Source organism: Cebus imitator, unplaced genomic scaffold, assembly GCF_001604975.1.
Source record: "Cebus imitator isolate Cc_AM_T3 unplaced genomic scaffold, Cebus_imitator-1.0 Scaffold131, whole genome shotgun sequence".
Classification (NCBI taxonomy): Eukaryota; Metazoa; Chordata; class Mammalia; order Primates; family Cebidae; genus Cebus; species Cebus imitator.
In genome coordinates this window covers 2,327,382-2,347,058 of record NW_016107446.1, presented here as the reverse complement: position 1 = coordinate 2,347,058, position 19,677 = coordinate 2,327,382, and the positions used below count along the sequence as shown (strand labels likewise).

The 19,677-nt window shown below is 35.4% G+C and overlaps 1 protein-coding gene across 1 annotated transcript; it reads left to right on the top strand.

Annotated features, from left to right (window-relative positions):
- The first annotated feature begins 5,577 nt into the window (after nt 1-5,577).
- Nucleotides 5,578-9,593, top strand: LOC108312945 (protein phosphatase inhibitor 2-like). Its single transcript, XM_017541114.2, has 2 exons — nt 5,578-5,619; nt 8,853-9,593. The coding sequence occupies exons 1-2, from the start codon at nt 5,578-5,580 to the stop codon at nt 9,591-9,593; spliced, it is 783 nt and encodes a 260-aa protein (XP_017396603.2).
- The last annotated feature ends 10,084 nt before the right edge of the window (nt 9,594-19,677 follow it).

Sequence of the window (19,677 nt, the reverse complement as noted above, 5' to 3'; positions counted from 1 at the left end):
ACCCCAGAAAACCACCAAACTGCAATAATAAACAATGAGAAAGAAAGAAACAAAAGATATATAAAACAACAAGAAACTAATTAATAAAATGACAGAAATATGTCATATGTCAACAATAACTTTAAATAAACTAAACTTTTCAACTAAAAGATATAGATTGGCTGGTGGATAAGAAAAAGACATGACTCAACTATATGCTGTCTATAAGAAACTCATCTCACCTATAAAGACACATATGGGGGAAAGTGAAAAGAAGGAAAAAGGTATTCCATGACAATGGAAACAAAAAACAAGCAGTAGCTATGGTTATATTAGATAAAACAGACTTAAATTGAAAACAGAAAAAAAAGAACGCTATTACATAAGGATAAAGTGATAAATTTGGCAAAAAGATAAAACAATTGTAAACATATATGCATCCAATACCAGAGGCCCAAATATATAAAGCAAATGTTGTATCTAAAGGAGAAGATACATTCCAATACAACAATAGTTAAGGACTTCAACACTCCATTCTCAGCATTAACAGATTATCTAGACAGGAAATTAACAGAAACAATTGCATTAAAATTTCATTTTAAATCAAGTAGACTTAACAGACATTTATAGAGCATTTCATCCAATAGCTACAGTTGCATTAAAATTTCACTTTAAATCAAGTAAACTTAGCAGACATTTATAGAACATTTCATCAAACGGCTACAGAATACACATTCTTCTCATCAGCACATGGAACATTCTCCAGGATAGACCACATATTAGGCAAAAAATAAAATCTCAACAAATATGCATATATATATATATGAAAGAAATTTATAAAATCCTGAAAAAAGAATTCAAATAAGCTCAGTGAGATACAGAACAATTCAAAAAAGCAATACAAATTTAAAAAAAAATTTAACATAGAAGTGAGAAATTTGCCAAAGAGATATTGTAAAAAAAAAAAATCTTCAACAATATGTTAAATATATTTTAAACATATATATAGTAGCTATTTTAAATGAGATTGTTTCTTTATTTCATTTTTGCTAGTTTGTTATTGATGTATAGAAATGCTACTAATTTCTAGCTATTTTATATATACAATATTTATAATTTGTATATATGTAAATTATAAATTAACAGAGGAGGTAAAAGACCTATACAGGGAAAACTTCAACACACTGATGAAATAAAGAGAATACAAACAAATAGAAATGCATCCCATGCTCATGGATCACAAAAATTAATATCATAAAATCATTAAAATGAACATAATGATCAAAGTATTCTATAGATTCAATTCAATGCCTGTCAAAATACCAATGACATTGTTTACAAAATAGCAACAACAAAAAAAATCCTAAAATTTGTATGGATCACCTCACACACACACACCCACAAAATGCCCAGCCCAGATAACCAAAGAAGTCCTGAGAACTGATGAACAAAGCTAGAGGCATCACATTACATGAATTCAAAATAGACTGCAAGGCTATAGTAACCAGAACATCATGCTATTGGTATAAAAACAGACTCATAGATCAATGGAACAAAATAGAGAACCCAGAAATAAATCTACATATTTATAGCCCACTAGTTTTAACAAAGGTGTCAAGAACATATGTTGGGGAAAGGATACCCTCTTCTATAAATGGTGCTGGGAAAATTGGATAGCCATATACAGAAGAATAAAATTGGACTGCTATTTCTCACATTGTACACAAATCAATTCAAAATGGATTAAAGAATTTAAATGCAAGACCTGAAACTATAAAACCACTAGAAGAAAACTTAGGGGGAACATTTTAGGACACTGGTCTAGGCAAAGATTTTAGGATTATAACCTCGAAAGTACAGTCAAGAAAAACAAAAATAGATAAATGAGATTATATTAAACTAAAAGCTTCTTCATAACAAAGGAAAGAATCAACAGAGTGAAGAAATAACCTGCCAAATGGAAGAAAATTCACAAACTATTCATCCCACAGGGAACCAATATCCAGAATATACAAGGAACTTGATATACTAAAGCTATGTCCCCAGCCAAATCTCATCTTGAATTGTAGCTCTCATAATTCCCACATGTCATGGGAGGGGTGCAGTGGGAGGTTACTGAATTAAATTATGGGGTCAGGTTTTGCTCATCCTTTTCTTGTGATAGTAAGTCTCAGGAAAGGTGTTGGTTTTATAAAGAACAGTTCCCCTGGACAACCTCTCTTGTCTGCTGCCATATAATACATGCTTTTGCTCCTTCACCTTCCAGCATGATTGCTCCTCCTTCACCTTCACCCTCCCCAGCCATGTGAAATGTGAGTTTGTTAAACCTCTTGCCCTATAAATGACCCAGTCATGAGTATTTCTTCATAGCAGTATGAAAATAAACTAATACAGAACTCAAAAAAACTCAACAGGGGAAAATAGTAAGAATCTGATTACATGCAACTGATTACAAAGTGGGTAAAGGACATGAATAGACATTTCTCAAAAGACATATAAATTGCCAATAAGTTTCTTAAAAATGCTCAACATTACTAATCATCAGGGAAATGCAAATCAAAACCACAAAGAGATGTCCTCTTATCCTAATCAGAATGGCTATTAATAAAATGACAAGAAATAACAGATGCTGGTGAAGATGTAAAGAAAAGAGAATTCTTATTGGTGGAAATGTAAATTAGTGTAGCCATTATGGAAAACAGTATGGAGGTTTTTCAAAAAAACTAAAAATAGAATTACCATACCATCCAGCAATCTGGCTATTTTATCCAAAGGAAAGGAGATTAATATATAAAGGAGATACCTGTACTCACATATTAATTGAAGCACTGTTCACAATTGCAAAGATATGGAATTCACCTAATTGTCTGTCAACAGATGAATGGCTAATAAAAAGTGGTATGTATACACAACAGAATACTATTCGGTCATTAAAAAGAATGAGATTATGTCATTTGCAGCAACACAAATTGAACTGGAGGTCATTACGTTACATAAAATAAGCCAGGCCCAAGAAGAAAAACATCACATATTCTCACTCATATGTGGGAGCTAAAAATGTTGATCCCATGAAGGTAGAGAGTAGAATGAAACCAGAGGCTGGGAAGGATGTGTGGGTGGCAGGGAGAGCGATAGAGAGAGGCTGGTTAACAGGTACAGACACACAGTTAGATGGAAGGAGTTTTAGTGTTTAATAGCAGAGTAGATTGACTACAGTTAGCAAAAATATGTTGTATATTGCAAAATAACTAAAAGAGAGGTCTTGAAGTGTTCCCAGCACATAGAAATAACAAGTACTCAAGGTGATGGAAATCCTAAATACCCTGACTTGATCATTACATAGCTTATGCAGGTAGCAAAGTATCACATGTACTCTATAAACATGTACAAATATTATGTGTCATTTTTTAAAGTATAAAAAGTTATTTGGGCTACTTTTTTCTCCCTCTTGGTTACTGCAATATTTTTAGCACTTTTCTTTTTTCTTTCTTTCTGGTTTTTTTTTGTTTGTTTGTTGTTTTTTTTTTTTTTTTTTTTTTTTTTGTGGGGGGATGTTTTTAATTTCTACTCTCCCTTTTACTTAATTTCTTTTCTTTAGCATGTATTTGGTGATGGTTTGCTGTTTTATTTTATTTCTATTCAGAGTTCTGTCAGGCTGTGTCTAATAGTGTCTTGCTATCCTACACCTCTTCCTTAAGTTTCCACTCCTTCTTCATTGTATACTTTTTAAATGGCATTTCTTTAATGAAAATTTTATTTTTTGTAAATTTGCTCTTCCCCATATCAATAATTTTCTGGGGAATACTCGTCTTCTTCGGGTGTTCTTTGTTGCTCTTTTCTTCTTTTTTCAGTAGCATCTTTGTATAGATGTTGTATATAAAAAGTTCTAGTCCCTTTTCTAAAATATCATTCATATGACTGGGTGTTTTTGAGCCAGCTTTTGCAAGAGATTTTTGTAGGAGGAGTGAAGCCAGTGTAAGATTCCAAATTTGTTGCTTTACACAAAGCACACATTCATTCTCTGCTCCTCAGCCTCCTCATGCAACTGCTTCCTGCAAAATTTTGTTTCTATGCAGTTCTACATTTGCGCCACCTCTTTTGCTTTGCTTTACTGTGTTACGTCATTTTCACACTATATTTCACAATTTTTCCTTCAAGGTGGGCAAACACTTTGTCAGATTTTACTTTTGTTAGAACTTTTTCCAGTCTGCTGCCACTGAGTTCTGAGGTTGAGAGCCTTTGCTAATAGTTGTTGTATTTATATTTTCTTATGCCTATGCCCCTGACCTCTGAATTTTACAGCTGCCTATAGCCAAGAGCTAGTAGCTATTTTCCTAAGGAACCAACTGAAATGGATTCAATGTATTCATCTAAAACAGTGCCAAATCTGTTTTTATGGATGTAACTGTTCCTAATATTCTTAGGCTGGTTACTCAAAGAGCAGAACCTGAGGCATAAGCCTATGCGGTATTGCTTTTTTAAGCAGTGTGATCTCATGGATCAGGAGTTAGAGAAAGAAAACAAGGAATGAGGAGAGTCAATGCAAGAGTGCATTCCTGGGCTGGCTACCACTTCACATCAAGCAAGCCTGACTGTTCCTTTTTTTTTTTTTTTTTTTAACTGTCTTTTGAGTTGCATGTTCCAAGTTGCACATGCATGGGCACTGCTTTGGTATGAATGTTTGTTTGTGTTTCGTCCAAAATTCATGTTGACACTTAATCCCCAATGCAACAATATTAAAAGATGTGGCTTCTGGGAAGTAATTAGGCCATAAGGACCCCACCCACATGAATGGATTTGTGTTTTTATTAAGAAGCTGAAGAGAACTAGTTAGGCCCCTTTTGCCCTTTCACTTATCACCACGTGAGGACTCAGCATTCAAGGCACCATCTTGGAAGCAGCGATCAGACCCTCACCAGACACAAAACCTGCCAGTGTCTTGATTTTGGACTTCTAGCCTCTAGACCTGTGACAAATAAATTCCTGTTATTTATAGATTATTCGGTCTCAGGTATTTTGTGATAGCAGCCGTGACAGACCAAGACAGCACCAAGCTGAGACTGCTGTTCTTACTAAACGTCAGAGTCAACAAAGAAGCACTAATAACAGTTGCAGGTGGGCAAACAGAAGTCTCTATTATATGGTGGCTGCAGATTTGGATGGCCACAGGTTCTGCTTTACAGACAGAGTCCCAGTTTAGGTCTGTGGCTCTGCTGTAGTTGTTAAAAGCACCTACCTTTTCTCTAAAACCTCTTCTGAATTCTATGGCAAATTATATGGCTACCTAGGAGCAAGCAGTAGTGGGTGAGCCAGGAACAAGCGTCCAAAGTCCTTGGAAACACCTGAGTCTGAAAAGAGCAGAAGTAGCATCAAAGAGGTGCCTGAAGCACAGTCTTCAACACTTTTCTGGATATTGTCTACCTTCAAGTATACTCTCTAGTCAGTCACATACTCCGAGAGAATAAGAATGACTTTTCCTTTGTTGGAAATGTTAATACTGACGTTCTAGGGACCTCACTTTCTAGGCCATTTGCCAGTGAATATTTCTAAATATTCATATAAATAAAATGATAAGATGCATGAGGGAGGGATAGGGTGATGGCCTGCTCTCCCAAAGGAGGTGATGAAGTGTTTATGCAGGTAAGTATTCAACGTGACCTTGGACTATAGTCTCAACCCACAAATTCAACCAAAAATGACTACAATTTCAACCTAAAAATGATCAACTTTTAATATTATTTCAATGCTGGCATTCATTGATGGGGTTTAATTAATGGCCCATAACATAATCCTGAAAGATATCTCTACTCAAAACTACTTCAAGAAAATGCATATAATCTGAAAATTGTTACACAGTTGTAAATTCTGCCAGATCTAGAAAGATCATGATCAAGTAAAATATATCTTCCTAAATAATCTCGGAATATTTTCAAACAGCTAAGACATAGTATACAGAGTAGTGTTCCGCTTATTGTAATTTTGGCTTCAAAGGTAAAAGTTAATTGGATATATTGAAAACCCCAGCAAAACTCCAGAAGTAAAAGTCATCCATTTTAATTAGGAAATGTTCAGAGCATATCATGGTCCACAATCATCCGAAATGCAAATCATGAGTCATTCTAATATGCAAATCACAAAGCAAGGGGCAAGATTTTTCAAAATGTGTTCTCTCCCACAGACTGGAATTTGCATTTAAAAGCACAAAAACAAATGTCTGAAAGGTTTGGTCACAACATCAGCAAAAAGCAAATCAAGAGAAGCATCAGCTATTAACTCTCAAAAAGCCCTTTTTATACATCCCTTGCTAAGGCACATGGAAGGGAGTTGGGACGGGGGGCCACAGAGGCCCTCCAATCAACCAACCAACAGACCAAACAATTGTATGTGAGTTGAGAACAAAATGATTGCAGATAAAATGCTGGAAAATTAAAGCTACGAGAAAAACCTGTGCTTCCTTACTCTAATACAAAAACATATTGTTTCCTCGATTTGATGATACCATCAAGTAGAAGCTGCATTAGCAATTTAATAACAGGCTTTTGGAGAAAAAAATTTTTTGCATTTTTTGTTTCTCGTGGGCTGCTTTTTCTCACTAACCAACAACAGCATACATTTCACATAATAATTTATCATCTTTCCTTTTGCAAATTTTTTTTTTACTTACAGAGACAAAGAATTATTCTAAAAGACTTTTAACATTATGGAGACACACTGCCTTTCAAAATTCATGCTTGTTGGGTTTTTGACATATATAGCGGCTTTAGGATTATGAGCATAACTTTGAGGCATTTCAAAAATATTAAATTTCCTATGATTCAATGTATAGCTTAATTTTTGTCTTACTTGAATCATATTTTGCTGATAGTCATCCAGTTCTTGAAAGTCAGACAGACATTTTAATAGGTAGGTAGTCACTGTCTAAGAGATAGAAATATGAATTAATTATAGCAACCATTTCAAGCTTTCACTATCAGAGTTTTGGCAATTTCTACTTCCTTTGATTATATTGCCTGGATGTGAATGACTGTATTTTTAAAACTATAGCTGTAAAACTAAATTTCTTAAATATTTTAAGCAACGAATTACAGATCCAAAACTAAGTTAAATTGCAAATGCTACTACCACCACCACCACTACTGCTACTACTAATCCTAGCATAAATAATTCATAGATATACCTGCATTTAGAGGATGCAAAATACTTTCACAACAAGGCCAAATCCATGGATATTAATCAGTGCTAGTCAATAATCATTTACAGATAATTTTCTCTTCTGGCTGTAATGGAGTTGCTTGCAGCAGAATAACATTATTTCCACTATGAATACTTACAAATTTATTTTAAATCATTTTGAAGGTATTAGAGAGCACCTGAGCTACTCCAAAGATTTAAGTGTACAGATTTTGAAAGAGAAAGGACGTACTTAAGGTACATCTATTTATCTGCATATTGCTTTTCTTCTCAAAATATTTTTTTGATTCATGGCCCATAAAAAGAGTCTGAGAAGCTGGTCATTGAGTGACCACTAAGTGGCAGAGAAGTCAGTAACAGTTGTAGGCAACACCATAAGCCTGAAAAGGCAAAAAAAAAAGCACAGAATTTAGGCCCACCAAGGTAGCCAAGATAGGTGTCACAGAATCAACATTCAACTTCCTTAATTTTCTTCATCACATGTTTGTTTCCTTTTGCATCGATTTCTGCTCTTCTCAGCTTTTTCTTACAGACAGCATAGATTTGGCTCTGCCTTTTATGCTCAGTCTGAAAACCTCTGCCTTTTAATTGGAGTGTTTATATAGATACATAAAAAGTAATGATTGAGAAGTTTGGGTCTAAATTAGCCATTTTGTTATTGCTTTTCTGTTATTTCCATCTGTTTTTGTTGCTCTTGGTCTCTTTTCCTGCCGTCTTCCAACACTTTATTTTTTTCTCATTCAAAGAAAAAGAATTTTTACTCAGTATGTAATCAAGGAAGCTATTTAAAAAATAAATGCTCAAGGGGCATAAGTAGAACAACCTTAGATGTCGTCATGTACTTGCCCAGGGACATTGCTTTCCTGAAGAAAGGAGGCACATCAACAGAAGGGGAGCACCAAGTTGCCAGTGATTTCTATGCTTAGGCATTCTGCCCTGTTTGTGGATCTTCATTCATAGCCAAAGTAAAAACTATCCTTTGTGGTGCTGATTAGTCCTGTTTAGAAACATTCAGAGACCAAGCATAGTAGCTCACACCTGTAATCTCAGCACTGTGGGAGGCCAAAGCAGGCAGATCACTTGAGCTCTGGAGACTGAGACCATCCTGGGCAACATGGCAAAAGCCCTTCTCTACAAAATAAAAAATTTAAAAATAAATATTAAATGAAATTAAGATTTTAGTTTCTTCTCTTTCTAAGCACATGGTAGGATCTCCTTCCTCTGCCCTTTGAAATTAGGCGTGGACATGTTACTTGCTTTCATCTTAAAACATGAGTTGAAATAATAAGTAACGCTTCTAGGCAGAAACTCTTAAGAGCAGACAAACTGCAGCATTGTCTCCAGCACCTAGATCATAAAAGCCATGGAAAGTCAGAGTCTCTGCAGCCTGGATACCTAAGTAGCGGCAACAAACCTCCTGCTGGCTATGAGAGAAATGGAGAGTCATTTTAAAAACAAAAGAAACCGTACGTCAAGTCGCTGATTTGTGGCTGCTTATTACTGCAGCACAGCTGAACTCATCCTTTCTGATACACCCTTTAAAATCTTTTGGGCTGCATCTCCCCACGAGCCGCGGGTCAAGTGCCAGTGGCTAAGGGCGCGCGAGGATCCGCCACCCACCCGTTCGGCGTGGGCTCTGGCGTCAGGGTCTTTGTGTCGTGACAACCGCTCCAGCAGCTTAGGAGTCAGCAGGTGCGGCCGTCTTAGCCCTGAGCGGGCTCCGCGGCTACCTGCGGGCCTCTGCTGGTGCCCGACCCTTCTCTTCGCGGACCCCGAGCCAAGCAGCGACGCCGAGCCAACAGCCCGAGCACCAGGCCATGGCGGCCTCGCACCGGCCCATCAAGGGGATCCTGAAGAACAAGATCTCCAGGACTTCCTCCACGGTGGCGACGTCCGAACAGTCCCGCGCGAGTGTCCGCGAGGAGCTGAGCAAAATATCCCAGAAGGGGGATGAAATGAACATCCTGGAGGCCTATCATCCAGCAGACAAAGACTATGGTTTAATGAAAATAGATGAACCAAACACTCCTTACCATGGTTTGATGGGTGATGAAGAAGACACATGTAGTGACGCAGAAACCACTGAAACCTTGGCACCAGATATCTTAGCTAAGAAATTCGCTGCAGCGCAGGGCTCGGAGCCCAAGTGCCTGGTTCAGGAACAAGACAGCAGTGGGGAGGAGGATAGTGACCTCTCAGCTGAAGAAGGAGAAAAAAGGCGACAATTTGAAACGAAAAGAAAGCTTCACTACAATGAAGGACTCAATATCAAACTAGCTAGACAATTAATTTCAAAAGACCTACATGATGATGAGGAAGATGAAGAAAACAAGACTGCAGATAGAGAAAGCATGAATATGCAAGAATCAAATCAAGGATCTACCGCAAGTGACCAACGACAAAACAAATCACGAAGTTCATAGATTTGTTCAACACTGCAATTGCTTGTTAAATATAAACCGTTACTATAATACATTGCTTCTTCCTCTCCACAATTCATGACTTAAGTACCAAAATGCATGCGTTATTATATATTGCCAAGAATTAAATGATAACCTTAGATGCTGATTAGACTGAAAATTCCTAATTGATATTTATATATTCTTGTGCCTAGTACTTTACCACAAATACAGTGTAATATCATCAATCCAAAACTGCATTACTTTTGTAAAAACACTGGTTAATATGTATAAGATATTATATAGCTTTTTATGCTTAAACAGTATCTTCAAGGGGAACTCATTTTCATCACTCTTAAATGTAGTGGTAGCTCTTACAAAGTTTGTTGTAGTTGTTGTTTTAATCAAAAGCCAATTGAACAGCATGATATATAGACTGATAAATATTCAGGCTGAATGGTATTTTAACGCTTGTCTTCAACTTGATTTGTCTGTTTAATTGAAAAGGATTATAAGAGTTACTGTTGCATTTTCTGGCCTACTACCTTTAAAAATTCCTGTTGTTTCTTTGTATTTACAAGGAAAGGACTGAACTTTTCTCATCAAAACTAGCTTTTTTTCCCACAAATAAATTAGCAGATTAAACTTGCACTAAAGTCTGCTCTGGTTTTTTTTTGTTTTTGTTTTTTTGTTTTTTTCATTGGGGTGTAGTTATGTTTTTGGTACACTGGACAGACTTCAGAGCAGTTTTCTAAAAAATAAATATTCTTTTTTTTTTTTTCTTTTTTTTGAGACAGAGTCTCTCTCTGTTGCCAGGCACCAGGCTGGAGTGCAGTGGCACGATCTTGGCTCACTACAACCTCCGCCTCCCGGGTTCAAGCAATTCTCCTGCCTCAGCCTCCCAAGTAACTGGGACTACAGGCATGCACAACCACACCCAGATAATTTTTGTATTTTTGGTAGAGACGGGGCTTCACCATGTTGGCCAGGATGGTCTCGATCTCCTGACCTCTTGATCTGCCTGCCTTGGCTTCCCAAAGTGCTGGGATTACAGGTGTGAGCCACCCGGCCCAGCCAAAAACAAATATTCTAATGTAGCTATCTCAGAATTCCCTTTAAATACCTGTCTTAACCTCCTGCTTTTGTTTCCTACTCCTTTCCACACATATGCACACAATCCTGTACCTTTTAAAGAATCATTAAGGTTGTCACAACATTAGGAACTCTTTCTCTTCTGCTTCTGTCATTTGCTGCAATAATAAAATTCTTATTTTGACCGTCAATGCCTATTAATTCTTCTAATAAATGAACAAAATAGATTGAGTAGCAGTAGTACTATAAGCAGGAAATACAGTTTAACTGCTGAATTTCTATACCTCTCTGATTTACAGCTTGCTAATTAAATTGCTATTATTTGTTTGGCTTACTTAGACTTAAGAAAACAACTAACTGAGGATTTTTCGTTTTGTTTTGTTTTGTTTTGTTTTCATGAGGAGAAAATTGTGTGTAACCAGTGATATGATTATTCCTGAATGTACAGACAGAAGTAAGCCTGGAAATTGTTTAATTTAAAAGCTTATAATAGTCCCTGCTTTAAGGGAATACGATAATGTATACTATGACAAATGTATTTTATTCTTCTAGCAGAGTAAGAATGATTTGCAATTTTTTTCCTGGAAATGAAGTGCAGAAAAGTCCTGTGTGTCTTGGATGATGATTGCATTTCTAGACAATTATTCGTATCTTAATTTTTTGTTAGTACCAAAATAATCTGTTATAAGAGCAGACTTTCAAAATAATTTCTGTATACTACATATACAAGAAGATTTTAATTGAACAGCTTATCTTCTACTTGCAAGTTTATGGAAATATCAGTATGTCAAAATAAATAAAAAGTGGGAGAATTTTTTGATGTTTGAAGAATGTGCTTATTATTTTGATTTTCTAAGTGAGATATAATCAAAGTGCTGCTGAACTGTAGGTGCAGTAGTCTACTAAACATTTCAGCTAGTGATAGTACTGATTTAGAAACAAAACTGCTTATCTCTGCTTTCTGAATTAATGTTGGGATCACCTGTTAAAATCTGTTTTGGGGATATTGAGATTGTCTGTACGTACATGTGCACATATATTCATGTACCCAGACCTCTGATTTTTGAGTTCTTAGAAAGTATCCACATACTCTTTTTTTATGCAGAAGTAGCTGTTGTACAGAAAAGAAAGGATAAGGCTTTGAACAGCTGATTCTTTTTGTGTTTCCTGTAAACTATTTTTTGAAATTTAAATCACAAGCAAACTCATTTTTTTATTTTGAGAAAGTAAATGATGATTTCAGAGGAGTAAGACACACCAAGCAGAATGCTCAGTAGGATTTTAGGTAGTCAAATGCAGCTGAAAAAAGGTACTTTCAAGTCATAAGTGGCTAAATGATATGGTATGAACTAGTCAAAATATGAACCCTTATGATTCAAGTTAGATTTTCCTCTGGAGAGATGGATGTGAATGTTCAGTTCCTGTCAAGGTAGATTTTACTTTCAACTTGTTCATCAATATCACTTTCTGTTACCTTGTCTGTTTTCATTTGTCTAAAATTTTCTAGGGATGACTAAAGTTTGACAAATGGCAGAAATGGATTGTTTAAGCTGAAGATTAGAGCAAGATGCCCTTTTCCCCATGACTTTCATTTTGTTTGCATTTTCCCCTTAAGTTCATTTTGTTATATACTGTAACAAAATACAACAATATGAAAAAATAAATGAATAAAATACAATCTTTTAGGTGAGATAATGCAGATTTTACAGCTTTGTGTGCAGACACACACAAAGACACAATTTGGGTTCTTACACATGGTTTTGTTACATTTTGCCAATATTCATGGTCTGATTTGTACTTTCATACTCAACTTTACTCAACATAGAATTTAACTTTTTAACTTCAGAAATTATTATGTTAATATGTAGAATCACATGCTTTGGGTTATCATTAGTGCTTTCTGTCTAGTCCTCTTACAATTATACCCTTCATTTTCAATATTCAATGTAAAAAGTTTATTCTTAGAAAAACTTAAACTAATTCATCAAAAGGAAAGTTTTGGGAAAGTCTACTTAATATGTACATCCCCTAGGTAGTCTTTATATTGCCTTATTCCTCAAACACAAGGAAGTTACTAAAGTCACAGTTTGTCAATGAGAGGGGTTAAATATTGGGCTTAGTAAGGCATATAATTGGATTCCAATTTATCTATAATTTTATCAATGATCTGTAAATTACAGAATAAAAACTTTTAGCCTGTACCAGCCATGGAGATCTGCTAATAGGAAAGTTCCAAATCCATGCAAATAGCTTGCATAGACTCATAAAATTATAAACCTTATTTATTAATTCAATATATACTAATTAACATACATTTATTTAACATCTGCCATAATGCCACGCATTGGGGATACGATGGAAAATTAGACAGATGGATTCCTTAATGTCATCATCTTGCGTTCTTATAGAGGAGTCAGATAATAAATGTATTTATATAGTAAAACATGTATCAGATGGTAAGACCCTAGGACATTATAAGTCGTCAAAAGTCTTGAGTTTTCCCTTACTCCTTATGTGTCTCAGTTCCTCCATGCTTCTGCTTCTTTAATTATACTCTTTCCTTCCCTATGACAGCTGGTTTTCTTCTATTTCTATCCAAACATTCACTCTACATCATGGCTTTTGATTAGCCATCATTTTTGTTTCCTCCTAAATTCACCTTCCTTGTGTTCTACCTCAGGGTCTTTCTTGAAGCATCCTATTAGTTTCAGAGCCCAATTCCAGCTTCTTCCACCTCTCCATATTTTTCAGCTTAAATTTCCAAGAGAGAGAGTCAGATTTGCCCAGCAGACCTTGGTATAAGCCACTTACATGTAGACCTCCCATACTTGGATGAGATGCCCTCCTCAATCAGTCAGAGTCTGAAGAGTAATGTCTTCCCTCGCCACACAATAGACTAGGGACATCTTCTTCAAAAGGGTCAAGAGCAGGTACATCTCCCTTGAGGAAGCAGTAGGCATGGCCCAGGATTATTCTGCCAGTTATAAGTGTACAAAGTAAAAAAAACACCTCTGCTTACACAACAGGTCTTTAGCTACCTATTCAATCCAAAATAAAAATGAGGAATGTGATGGTTAATATTGAGTCTCAACTTGATTAGACTGAAGGATGCAAAGTATTGTTCCTGGGTGTGTCTGTGAGGGTGTTGCCAAAGGAGATTAACATTTGAGTCAGTGGACTAGGAGAGGCAGACCCACCTTCAGTCTGGGTGGGCACCATCTAATCAGCTGCCAGCCTGGCTAGGATAAAAGCGGGCAGAGGAACGTAGAAGAACTAGACTGGCTAACTTTTCTGGCCTCCATCTTTCTCTTGTATTGGATGTTGCCTGCCTTTGAACATCAGACTCCTAGATCTTCAGCTTTCGGACTCTTGGACCTACACCAGTGGTTTGCCAAAGACTGCTAGTCTTCAGTCATAGACTAAAGTCTGCACTGTCAGCTTCCCAGCTTTTTAGGTTTTGGGACTTGGACTGGTTTCCAGCTTGCAGACGGACTATTGTGGGGCTTCACCTTATGATCAAGTGAGTCAATACTCCTTAATAAACTCCCTTTCATATATACATCTATCCTATGAGTTCTGTCCCTCTAGAGAACCCTAACACAGGAAGCCATTAGAGACTCTTTATGTTACAATGGAAAACTAAACTAAAACTAAATTAAAAAGCCAACACATCTATCAAAACATGATGTTTCATTAGGACAGGTTAAACATCATCTTCCTGTAGAAAAAAACAAACAAAACAAAAACTTTTGATCATCTATGCTATGTATAAACCTAGACAAAATCTGTGTCTGTTACATGGCCAGCTCTTTCCCCTGCAGTTCAAGAAAAAAATAAAAATGTAGATCATCAAATAAGAACAACTGAAATGGTTATGGAGGTGGGATGGGCTAAATACTTGAAACTACTCAAATTGGAAAGTCAGAGACTGAAGTAAACAAAGGAACCACAGCCAGACTGTATATGACAATAGGACTCTAACCTACAATCTGTAGCTACCAATCCAGGAAGCCAAATCATAACTTCTGCCGCAATCAACTCACATTGGCCAGGACTTGGTCAAAGACTGGCAGCTCCCCTACTTTTTGCTCTTGCTTCTAACACAGGATGAACAAAAGAAAGCCACATACGCTCCCAGATCAATCACAAGGGATGTCTCATTTCTGATTAGGTCATCTCCAGCTTCTTCAGGTCAACAGCCTTCAACAGGCCAACCACCTTAAATACTTGAAGTCTTCTCTTTTATCCCCTTATAAAGCTTTTATACTTGTACTTGACTTTGCATTTCTGCAAAAAGCAAGTAATAGTAACTAACTCCCTGGAACAGATAGCATTGAATAAATCACATCTGTTTATTTTCTGTTTCTGTTTCTGTTCTGAAATGGTCTTCGTTTATTTCCACAAGAAAAAAGGTAAGATGATAAATGTCCGTAAAATCATAAATGATATGTACAGGGAGAGCAGAGACTTAACCAATAAATTTTGTTCTTTGATAAGGATGTAATAAGTTACTCAGCGTCTCTTAAGATTAAAGTCAAGGTCAGGAGATGTTCCCTGTGAAAATGATTATAACAAAGTAAACAAATCATATAGCCATAAAGAAACCCATTCTTAAGAAATTATTTGTAAAGTTGACCTTGCTATATTCAGTGTTACTTCTGTTTCCTCCAAAATCAGGCCATCAATAAAAAATTTGATTGAGACCAGTAAGTAGTAACTCCATAGTGAATATAGAAACCAAGACATATGAGAGTTGGCTCTGGTCCCAATCCTCTTCCATGAGGCTGTTCCAGATCTTTTCAGTGCTCTGTCCACCATCTACACTGCCCTTATAGACCATGGTCTCCCACGACCTATGCTCCATGTTGCATGCAGTGCATGAGTGAGTAAATACTGGCCTATGTGTCTTGTTAGCGTTTTATGAGTTAATAATGTCAGCTCCCTCAAGCAAATGTTAATTTTCTGAGGACAAAACCATAGAAGGCACATTTCCTGAATTACTTGTGTAGTAACAACACAGTTTAATTAAGGCAATCATAAAAATTGATTTCAGAAGGAACTGCTGTCACATGTACTTATGATACAACTGTGATTACATACATCACAGTTGTATATTGCAGTTGCTTGTTTTGTTATCTATATCTACTACCAACTAGAAAGCCGTTAGGGCAATAACTGCTTTGTTGTTGTAATTCATTTTTGCATTTCCTGTAACTAACAGAGTAGCTAGTTCATGATAGGGCCTTGATGATGAATGTTTTGTTTGCTGTCAACTCCTACCTGAGAAAGAATTGTATAGGAAATGGCAATGATCTGATCTAGGGAGCAACTGGTGCATTTTACATTTAATGGGTTAGAAAACTTTTCCTGAAAGGAACAGGATAGTAAATTTTAGGCTTACAGGACATAGGGTCTTTGTGGCAACTACTCAACTGTACGCTTGTCAGCCAAACCATCCTAGACAATAGTAAACAAATAGGGAGCTGTGTTAATACCATTTTCTTTACAAAAACGTAAGACTGGATTTGACCTGAGGCCCACAATATGCCTACCTATGAACACAGAATGTCCATACTTCAAAGCGAGATAGGAATTAGATATATGCTGTAAATCCCAATTTAAGCAATACTTCACAATAGCCATAAGCAGGGCCTCTAAACTATTCCCAAATGCGATGCAATTTGCAGCCTATACTCAAAACGGAGGGAAACGGTGAATTTCAGTTAGAGCTTAGTGAAAATAAAGATGGACCTTAGCTAAATAACCCCTGCTTTAGGAGGAATGAAATTTACCATTTGCCTCTGTAATAACACTGTTCGTTGAAGTATTACTCATCATGAACCAAACTTTTAATATACATCATTTATTCAATCCCCAAAGAAAACTACAAAGTAGAAATTATCATTTTTATTTTAGACATAAAGAAGTAGCAAAATAGGTTAGTGAATGTGTTGTTTGAAGTCACAAGATTTGTGAAAGGAAAAGATAGCCTTAAGCTCAGGACTACCCAACTGCGTAAGCCATGTGCTTTGCAGACTGTAGATCCTTTAGCAGGAGAGGGGAGAGCTGGTGTCATGAAATGTATGTATATTAAAATAATGACCTACATTGATAAAATAAACATAGATTTTACTGAAAATCTGATTTTAGTGTTCTCTTAAGCTTTGAAATTTGTCCCCAAAGATCAGAAGAAAAGCCTATAAGATGAAATTAAACTCTTAGGATTTGATTTTACAATTTCATTGAAATTCTATTCATTACATAATCTCATTATATATATCTCATTATATATATAATCTCATTATATTATACATAATCTCATATATATAATCACATTATATATATGAGATTATATATCTATAATGAGATCTCATATATATATTGAGATCATATGTGATGAGATTATATACATGATGAGATTGCATATATGATGAGCTTATATACATAATGAGATTATATATAATGAGATTATATATCATTATATATAGATTACATATATATAATATATATGTATGTATATATGTATATATATTTTCTATATGTATATATGTAAATATGTATGCATGTATATGTATATATAATATAATGAAATTATATGATGAGATTAGATATATGAGATTATATATTATATATTATATTATATTTATATGTTATATATATTATATATGTAATCTCACATATTATATATGTAATCTCATATTTATAATCTTATTATATATAATCTCATATATATAATCTCATATATAAACTCTCATTATATATATAAAATCACATTATATATAGTCTAATTTTATATATACATATAATCTCATCATACATATAATCTCATCACATATATGATTTCATTATATATAATCTCATCATGTATAATCTCATTATATATGATCCCATATATAATCTCATATATAATCTCATCATATATATAATCATCTCATTATATGTAATCATTTATATAATCTCATATATAATCCCATTATATATAAAATTTCATATATAATCTCATTATATAATCTCAACATATATAGTCTCATCATATATACTCCCAACAGTATAATCTCATCATATATAATCTCTTCACATATACGATCTCATTATATACAACCTCATCATATATGATCTCATTATATATGATCTCATCATATATAGTCCCATCATATATAATCTCTGTATATATAATCTCATATAATCTTATTATATATAATCTCATATATATACTCGTTGTATATATAACCTCATTATATATAAACAAGTTCCACATTTTTAAATAATTTTTAATAATGACCTAACATGAAAAGGAGTTCCTTTTCAAAGAATGCAACTTTATAGAAGCAATGCAGAAGCAAATGCTAGATTCCCAGGTCTACAACTGGAAATTTTCTTTTTGAGAAGCTAATAAAGAGGGTTTTTTTTCTGTATGTTTTTTTAGTTTTAAGCACACACACACACACATGCAAGCACAAATACATATCCCAATGACTCAAACACATTTTTTGTTAATATTCAAAGGTTTCCAAGCCTGTACCCTCCTGCTTTGCAGGCTTTTCACTGACTCTGCACCTACCCCTGTCCCCAGTGAGCCATCCTGTGCCAGGGGCACCTCAGAATACTCTGGCTCTCTTAGAGGTCTTTTTGCTCCATTAACCTTCCCTGCAGACATTAGGAAACTCTTTGCCTATGGTATCTTTGTCTTATTTTTCAAGGAAGTCAAAATTTTATCTCTTTCTTCAAAATAGGAACTTAACATTCGGGTTGTTTTGAAGCCTCCCCAGTCAAAGACTGCACAAATGAAGGCTCTTATAACACTCTCACCCACATGGTCCATATGTTATATTTTGAATAGGCAAGATGTTATACACAAACTTTAGTAAATAGAGGGAGGCTAAATGAAGTCAGAAACTGTGATATTTGCATTTACTCTTTAACTGATTTTGTCTCATTTTACCAAATAAAGACAGACAACTTTGAACACAAGAGGTAACAATGAAAAAAAAAAAAAAAAAAAAAAAAAAAAAAAAAACACCCAAAAACTCCCACTTGCCTATTTGGATTGTTGTTTCGTATTTTTTATTTAACCAGCGTTTTGTGAACGCCTTCAAAGTTTGAACTTCTGTGAACACATTCAAAGTTTGAACTTTCTTACCTCATTCTAGTCATTTTTAATTTTCGTTTCTTCATTTTTTTAACTTATCTCATGTTTTATCTTCTTTTATATCCTCATATAAAACCTGGAATATAGAGAAGGGAAGTAAGGAAATGGTGTTACTGGATAATAATCTCCAGGGCAGTTTGGAGGTCAGATTAGAATGCAGCAGATTAAACTTGCCTTGAACTCATGACTCACATGATGTAAGTTACCATCAGGATGAATGCTGGGGTGTGTTTGTAATTTCAAGGATACTAATATGACCATATCATGAACAGAAAAGCTGAGGAGGAGTGTATCTTTGTTGTTGGAATTCAAGTATATTCTCAAATGGCTCTTGACAATGGCAGAAGAGCAACACTCAGACACTCTCCTTGTCAAGCTGTGCCAAACATCTGGGTGAACACTGACAAAGAAGAATCAGTCAAATTACCTGTTGTTGAATAGTAATGAAGTGAAATGCTGCCTTTGGAAACATCAAACACAACCTTTTGATGTTGTCTTTGAAGCTAAAATTCTATGAAAGATGGCTTGTTCTTCTCACATAAAAATCATAGTGTCTCATATACAGAATGACGCCACTTAGAGAGGAATGGAGAGTGATGGAGAGGGTGTTCTAGGGGCTACGTACCTCCTAGAAGAGCAGATGGGAGACAGAGAGCCTCCTCCTAAGGTGCCGCTTTTAAGAACTGGAATGGTGGGGAGGAAGGCAGCACATCACACTGCCATGTGTGTACCTATGCAACAATCTTGCATGTTCTTCACATGTACCCTAAAACCTAAAATGCAATAAAAATTAAATTAAAAAAAAAAAGAACTAGAATGGGTGCACCACCAAAGAGAGGCTAACAGTTAACATCTAATGAGGTCTCT